This window comes from Vicia villosa, linkage group LG5 (genome assembly GCF_029867415.1).
Source record: "Vicia villosa cultivar HV-30 ecotype Madison, WI linkage group LG5, Vvil1.0, whole genome shotgun sequence".
NCBI lineage: Eukaryota > Viridiplantae > Streptophyta > Magnoliopsida > Fabales > Fabaceae > Vicia > Vicia villosa.
Window position 1 is genome coordinate 125,630,331 of NC_081184.1, and position 9,011 is coordinate 125,639,341.

Sequence of the window (9,011 nt, forward strand, 5' to 3'; positions counted from 1 at the left end):
CTACTGTGACACCTAGGTAGAATAAACTTGATTGTGTTTAGTTGTAACTATATTTGAAGGCCATTGTTGAATGATATTTCACCCGTATGAATTGCTATATATTGGTCATGTTTTCAAGGATTATTCGTTGTTTCACCTGTATTTGTTGTCCAGAGACTTTTTCTTTGCTACTTCATAATTTCTGTCTATATCATATCAGTCCTCTGGCTGCAACTCAACTGATTTGAATGTTTTTGTTTTGCATATAATTGTTGTGTTACTAAACCAACTTGGTTGAAGGATTTTATATTTGATGTAAAGAGACTTATATATTTGTTTTGAATAAAGTGAAGAGCTTAGCTTATATAGAAGTTTAATTTGTGTGCTTCAATCAATCTAGAAGTTATATATTATCTGTGAAGCTTAGAAGTTATCTGTGAAGCCTCACTTTTACACTATTAGATAAACAGAATGTTGAATTTCCAAAACTTATATATTATCTTTTTTAAAAATACTAAATTTTATTGGTTAATCAATTATATTATTTTTATTTTTATTTTTAATTACTGAATGACTTCATAAATGAATTAATTCTATTATTTTGTTACCTTCTGTGTTTTGTCTAATCTATAAAATAATAACTCTCAATTATATTATTTGAATTGTATTTTTTATAACTTATAGAAAATACAACAATATTTAAAACTTACAAATCTCTATTTTATTATTTTGCTTATATATATATATATATATATATATATATATATATATATATATATATATATATATATATATATATATATATATATATATATATATATATATATATATATATATATATATATATATATACACACACACACGCACCAAGGTGTCAAAGTTTAATTTGACACTAAATCTCGATCATTAAAATAATTGATCAAACGGTGATGTTAAATAAAATAAAAAAAATACATAGCATATTTTTCTCCTAAAGATAGGCTATTTAGCATCACCGTTTGATCAATTATTTTAACGGTCGAGATTTGGTGTCAAATTAAACTTTGACACCTTGGTGTCATTTGATCCTATCCCTATATATATATATATATATATATATATATATATATATATATATATATATATATATATATATATATATATATATATATATATATATATATGAGGTTAATTGCTATACACTGTCGGTGTAAAATACTTTACACGGTCGACGGATCACAATCACTTATTAATATTACTTTATATGCATTTAAAATAAAAGTCAACAACTTATAAAAATCTAACGGCTATGATTAACTGATAGTGTAAAATATCTTTACACTGTCAGTGCATATATATATATATATATATATATATATATATATATATATATATATATATATATATATATATATATATATATATATATATATATATATATATATATATATATATATATATATATATATATATATATATATAAAATTGTTTATATGTAATATACAAAATTGTTTTAACTAATACAATTTAAACCCGTGCCTCGCACGGGTATACACACTAGTTTATATTTATATAGTGTGATCCTCACTCTCATCTTCGACGAACCACCTAAACCTCAACGTCTCTCTTCACCTCCTCCCACATCGCACAAGTTCATTCAACTCATTATGATCCTCACCCTTTCTGCTTCTTCATTCTCTACTTTTTCATCCACCTGCTAAAATAAGCGATGGATTAGCGATCAGAAGTTTGCAATAGATTTTGAAGTTTTTAGAATTTTTGTGACCTTACCTGATTTTCATCTTTTGCAGGTGATTCTTATGGTTCTTCGTTTCCATTCTGCATACTCGAGAATTAAATTGCTCGGTTACTCCGCGTGGATCTCATATCTGACGCTCCTTCAAAAATCCAAACATGTTTACTTATCTTCGGCGAGTTCTTCTATTACGGTCATCAAGAGAATGCTCACGAGTTTACCCTGTTCGTGTTTGATGTGGGAGCTTTGGGAAAGGAAGTGTCAGGATGAATCTGAAACGGTTAGTTGGAAAATGGTCCGTACATAACCTTGGAGAAGAATGGTGGTTTATTTGGTTTGCTGTATTTATGGTCAAGTATTTTGGTGAGATTTCCTTCTCCTTGCATTATATATTCTCATCAAATTTTTCCCCTATTATTAGTCTTTTCCATATACTAACCCATCTTAGTTGGTTAGCTTAAACACAAACACTTATATGATTAGCTTATATCCTTAAGTGCTTAATTAAGTTATTTATCAAAATAGACTCTTATGTCGTATGCATTTTACCTATTGATTAGGATCCCCAACTGTTGCTGTGGGCTTCACTGGTTCTTTAGGGAGCAGTCGCCTAAAGCACGGGAACACAGGTAGTATTCTCTAAGTTTTATTTTACTGAAAATGGTGGATGAAACTTACCCTATTCTGTTTCAACATATTTGTAAGCTTTTCAATAGTTTTCATCTATGCTCCTCAAAATTTAAAAACGTGTTTCTATGGAGCTATATGCCACATTATTGGATTTGTGTATACAAGTTTCCTCCATCTCACAGGCTTATTGCCAATGGGATTCCTGATTTTGTTTGAACATGTTGTAACTTGAGTACACCTTATGGACGTTAGAGTAATTTTTTTGTTTAGGTTAATAAGTTCATGTAAGATCTTGCAAGTGGTGATGCCTTAGGTATACTTTTAGAACATAAATTGAGGAAATTGACAAGTGGAGTTGAAAACTCATCTTCCAGTGATGTTTCTAAAGTAAGGCAACCTCTAGAATTAATACTTTGTATGTTTATATGGTCTGTTAACTTTGTTATGCATTGGTCTTTACTCATCTGTTAACTTTATTACTTTATGAACATCTCTATATTGCTTCTTCAAAGCCAAGCAACCAAGAATAAACCCCTTTCAGTTAGATAGGTATTATTAATGGTTTTTCTTAGTGATTCAAGCCACGACATTTTGTCATTACATGTAAGTGGGATTCCCATACTCATATTTTCTTTATTTGATTGATAATGAAAACTGACAGCATCAATATACTTATATTTTATCTTTTTCCAGCTTTTGACTAATTGAGATTTTTTCCATCGCCGCTGACAGCCATGATCATGTTAACATCATTGTTGCTTGAAGCCTTGTGATGAGAGATTAGATACGGTATGTTCTGACTTTTGATAATATTTCAACAATGGAAAGAGTGTGTGTTAAGAATTAAAAGCTGAACTGCTCAAGGGATAAAGACAGATGATGATTTCACTCACATTCACATTTGCAATCTTCTTAGACAAGTTCAAAGCAGTGTTACGACCATGATCAATATTGTTTGTCAAAAACAAGTGTAAACATTGGTCTTTATTATTAGTAAAACATACAAACCTACCAATCATTACTAACAGTGTATTACATTGGTGCTTGAAATGTGTCTTGGAATAAATTTTCTCTTGGAATTAATAGTCTATTGGATTCTCAGTTTGCTGTATAAATCATCTTAGTTCTTCATCAAATTATCAAAATTTCTCTTTTAGTTTCTATTACCATTGTGATAGCTTTATACAAACATTTTTTTGGCATGTTTCTCTTTAACCACAACAGAAAGTTAAGAGACTTTTTTCTCCATTGTATTTCTTTAGTTATTCTAAGCCTTATTGCCTCCTAAAACTTAATGATCGTTCAATGTCTTTTCTTATTTTGTGGCTTAATCAATTTACAAAATATATCTTAATATTCCCCTTAGAACTTATCATAGAGCACATATTAATTCTTAAACCTTAAATTGATGACATTTATAACATTAACTTATTATGAACTTATATGAGAAGGTTGTAAGAAAGAGGATGGTTGATGTTATTTTGATGTTATTAGTTATGATTGTCAAATTACTTAATTTTTTTGGTTTATGCAAATAGTTTTAATTTTAAAATTTTCCATAAATAATTTTAAACAACCCACTTATTTAATTATATATAATGTAATTTTTACTTATATTTGTACACCTATTGTATGTTTAGGCTCAAACATGCATCGATGTTTCTACTGTGACACCTAGGTAGAATAAACTTGATTGTGTTTAGTTGTAACTATATTTGAAGGCCATTGTTGAATGATATTTCACCCGTATGAATTGCTATATATTGGTCATGTTTTCAAGGATTATTCGTTGTTTCACCTGTATTTGTTGTCCAGAGACTTTTTCTTTGCTACTTCATAATTTCTGTCTATATCATATCAGTCCTCTGGCTGCAACTCAACTGATTTGAATGTTTTTGTTTTGCATATAATTGTTGTGTTACTAAACCAACTTGGTTGAAGGATTTTATATTTGATGTAAAGAGACTTATATATTTGTTTTGAATAAAGTGAAGAGCTTAGCTTATATAGAAGTTTAATTTGTGTGCTTCAATCAATCTAGAAGTTATATATTATCTGTGAAGCTTAGAAGTTATCTGTGAAGCCTCACTTTTACACTATTAGATAAACAGAATGTTGAATTTCCAAAACTTATATATTATCTTTTTTAAAAATACTAAATTTTATTGGTTAATCAATTATATTATTTTTATTTTTATTTTTAATTACTGAATGACTTCATAAATGAATTAATTCTATTATTTTGTTACCTTCTGTGTTTTGTCTAATCTATAAAATAATAACTCTCAATTATATTATTTGAATTGTATTTTTTATAACTTATAGAAAATACAACAATATTTAAAACTTACAAATCTCTATTTTATTATTTTGCTTATATATATATATATATATATATATATATATATATATATATATATATATATATATATATATATATATATATATATATACACACACACACGCACCAAGGTGTCAAAGTTTAATTTGACACTAAATCTCGATCATTAAAATAATTGATCAAACGGTGATGTTAAATAAAATAAAAAAAATACATAGCATATTTTTCTCCTAAAGATAGGCTATTTAGCATCACCGTTTGATCAATTATTTTAACGGTCGAGATTTGGTGTCAAATTAAACTTTGACACCTTGGTGTCATTTGATCCTATCCCTATATATATATATATATATATATATATATATATATATATATATATATATATATATATATATATATATATATATATATATATATATATATATATATATATATATATATATATATATATATATATATATATATATATATATATATATATATATATATGAGGTTAATTGCTATACACTGTCGGTGTAAAATACTTTACACGGTCGACGGATCACAATCACTTATTAATATTACTTTATATGCATTTAAAATAAAAGTCAACAACTTATAAAAATCTAACGGCTATGATTAACTGATAGTGTAAAATATCTTTACACTGTCAGTGCATATATATATATATATATATATATATATATATATATATATATATATATATATATATATATATATATTGTTTATATGTAATATACAAAATTGTTTTAACTAATACAATTTAAACCCGTGCCTCGCACGGGTATACACACTAGTAGATTGATTATTTAATTTGAAAACTTAATTAATTAATTGAGAAAACATATTAATGAACATGCATGATTTATCCCAAAAAAGAAAAAGTGATTGACCAATCAGAATAATTTTTTTTTTTACTTAACCAAATGGTAAATGTTAATATTAAACATATAATTATGATAAGTGTAAGTCTGGGTAAAGATCTCCTTGTGTACTTAATTAATATCATAGTTTACATTTATGTGACTGAGTTTATATATCTTTTTACATTTATATTTACATAGTTCCTTATTCCAAAAATAAATAAAAAATTTCACAGCTACTACAAAATAAAATAAGAAATTTATTATGTGAGGAGGAGGAGATAAACGACAAGTAGTAGTAGTAAACGCAACAAACTCGTGAAATGGGCGCGATTATAAAAGGCGGTTCCCTCCTTACATTTCAATTTGAACTGAGATTGCAACAATGGCAGAAGAATTAACCATGGGAACGGTAATGGCAGCACACACGATCTCCTCAAAGAAAAAAACGATCAAGAACGATAAGCTCGGCCTCGAGGATTACATTCATCTCCTTCACTCTCGTCACGCCATTGATCTCACCATGAATCAACTCAATCAGGTTCCATTCCTTCTACATTTACACCAAATCAAACCTAATTTTCAGTTTTCATTTCTGAAATTCTTCATCTCTTTTACTCCTTTCAACTGCATCAGGTCATCCGTATTCACGGCTTCAAGAAAATTCACCATGCTCCAAAGGTAGCAATGATTGAATTCTCTCTGTTTAACTGATTTCAAGTTATATAATAGTTGTAATATGTAATACTCATCATCGATCTGTAGTAGTTATTTCTACTTAGTTTAGCATCTCTGTATAGTTGAACGGTGTTGCTGTTGCTATGTGAATCTTCGATGATTAGTTTCGTTTTAAGGAATTTGCAAAATCTGTTTTGGATCTGATTCGCAGAAAGTGTTAATGGATGCTGTGGACACGCTAGATCTGCTGGATCTTCCGCGATCAACGCTCTCCGAGAGCATTTCTGCGTTTGCTGATTTGACTGTGGAGGAGGCGATTGCGGATCTCGCTGATCTCAACTGGCAAGAGTGTTGTGTTACCTCTATCCAGAAATTCGGCTGCTGCGATGATCAGAGATTGTTTCCTGCTTTCTCTAATCAGAATGTTGGAGTTGTGAATCACTCGCAGTCGCAAAACTACAGTCACCAGAATATAAGTGATGAAACTGGTGGTATCATCCCTGAAACTTTAAAGCGTAGGCCAGAACTTATGAAAATGGTGCCAAGGCGAAAGAGGAGCAATATTCATGCTCTTCACTCTTCCACTTCAATCGTGGATTCTGCTTCGCTCGCTTCGTGCTGAAAAAATTACTACTATTCTTTTGCTTTCTCTCTTTCAGTTATAGTATTATTGTGTTGTTTCTTTTAACCAATGTTAGAATTGGATTATGAAGATGTAAAGAGAGAGTGAGTTTAATACTTCATAGTTCATAGTATAGTATATGAGTATCATGTTTGGTGAGTTAGAGAATCAGAATATTATTCTCTAAGATGATAAATGCCTAGTGATTTTACTTTGAATCCTTTCACTAAGATGATAAATAAGGATTGTTATGATATTTCTGTTTGTTGTACTTGCTTTTTGTTCTTGCTAGTAAGACATAGCCTCTTATGGCCGATTTTGCTAGCACATATTGCATTACCGCCAATAGATTTAATAACAGGTTCTCCATGATGGACTGAAGTATTTGACACCTTAAGGAAGATTCATTAATAATGTGTATATTACTAATTTAAGTATAGAAGTGTATTTATACTATGAGGTACTTAAAACAGAAATATCAGATTCTCCCTTTTAGTTTACATTTTGTGGCAAGAGGTAAAACTTAGGGATGTAATAGGCTACACAAAAGGGTAGGAATGAAGTTTATTTTCACCACCTGCTAGGAGTTGTGGCCAATCATCAAGAAACAAAAACAATAGAAAGGGAGATAATGAACTGAACAACAATCAAAATCAGAATTATTATACAACATATAGTGTAAAGATTGTTTTACATTAACAATAGGAAATACCATCTTCTAACCATAAATACGTTTATTTATTTGCAAATAAATTATTGCTGATTCCAGCAATACACCGTGTTTAGCAAAATAATATTTTCATGCATGATAACTCAATTCTATTCCAAAATCTATATACCAAACAACTTCCCCATTAATTAAATAGAGCTACACAATTTCCAAATTTATTGGAGAAATCCTACATTCATGGCTCTTGTTCCTTGAAAGGTTTTATATCCAACACATATGTTTTTGGGCATTGACTCAGGTCTCTTTTCATTCTCCACACCTCCAAAGATTCACCACCCTTAGCAGCCTTATCACCGCCCTCCTTTCTTCCCACTCTGTCTCCATAATTCTCTCATCCTTTCCCTAACTTCACAACTACTCTCTTTATGCGGCCCTTCACAAAACCCACAACTAAAAACCATTTCCTTCTTACTCCTAGTCCTTCTCACATGCTCAAAATCAAAGGCCAATCTCAATGCATCATTCAAAGATTTGGGTTTTTGCATGAGAACCCAATCATGAAACTCTTCCCTCAATCCATTCACAAATACCCCTTTAATAACATCATCTTCTAACCCATGTTCTGGCCACCGCTTCAAAATCCATTGAAGTCTTAGAAAGTAGGATCTAACACGTTCCTTCTCACCTTGACGAATTCCCATAAGCTCTGACTTTAACTCCTCAACGGGTTCAATTTCGTAATATGCTTGCAAAAACGACAACTTGATTTCCTCCCATGAAAGAGAAGGGAAGTAAGGCTCGATGTTGAGGTCGTACCATAGTGCAGATTCTTCTTCAAGTGTGACGGGGAAGATATTCTTTTGCATTTCAATGGAGGATGCATTGTTCGCTCTGCATACTTTTTTGAAACGACTCAAATGGGTTATTGGAGATTCGTTTGGAGTGCCGCGAAAAATGGGGAAAGGTGCGACTTTTATGTATGAAGATGCATTCATGGTTTGCGGTGGAATAGGGACTTCATCATTACCATCATCATTATCATCATCATCATCATCATCATCATCATCATCATCATCATCATCATCATCATCATCATCATCATCACCATCATTATCATTATTTTCTTCATCTTCTTCTTCATATATTTCTGTTTCATCTTGAAACTGTTGATGATCATCTTCCTGAGATTCACTGTTGTATTCAGAATCAACAGCTTCTGCATCACTATAATTACTATTGTCATCATCTTCTTCTTCCAATGCATTTTGTTTTGGAATTCTAGTGGGATGTTTGGGTTTGGGAACAGTGGCGGGATATTCAGATGATGATGAACGATGTTTTCTAGTCATGTTTGGTTTGCTTGAATTTGTTCTCAATAACGTTGTCTATGGAACATGAAAATAATATCTTCCAAGAATGCACTGGTTGGTTTGGTTGAAAAAATAACCGTTGGCTGTTGACTGTTGTTGGGTTTTCAGTTTTGAGGAAACTAT

The 9,011-nt window shown here is 30.2% G+C and overlaps 1 protein-coding gene across 1 annotated transcript; it reads left to right on the forward strand.

Annotated features, from left to right (window-relative positions):
• The first annotated feature begins 5,879 nt into the window (after window positions 1-5,879).
• LOC131607256 (uncharacterized) lies at window positions 5,880-6,856 on the forward strand. Its single transcript, XM_058879274.1, has 3 exons — window positions 5,880-6,089; window positions 6,185-6,229; window positions 6,438-6,856. The coding sequence occupies exons 1-3, from the start codon at window positions 5,934-5,936 to the stop codon at window positions 6,846-6,848; spliced, it is 612 nt and encodes a 203-aa protein (XP_058735257.1). The 5' UTR covers window positions 5,880-5,933; the 3' UTR covers window positions 6,849-6,856.
• Window positions 6,857-9,011: the final 2,155 nt, after the last annotated feature.

Bases quoted from the DNA above. Each gene is read 5' to 3' on its own strand.
- LOC131607256 (XM_058879274.1), top strand. From the start codon at position 5,934: ATGGCAGAAGAATTAACCATGGGAACGGTAATGGCAGCACACACGATC. The intron at 6,090-6,184 runs GTTCCATTCCTT...CAACTGCATCAG, and splicing joins CCATGAATCAACTCAATCAG to GTCATCCGTATTCACGGCTT. The intron at 6,230-6,437 runs GTAGCAATGATT...TCTGATTCGCAG, and splicing joins AAATTCACCATGCTCCAAAG to AAAGTGTTAATGGATGCTGT.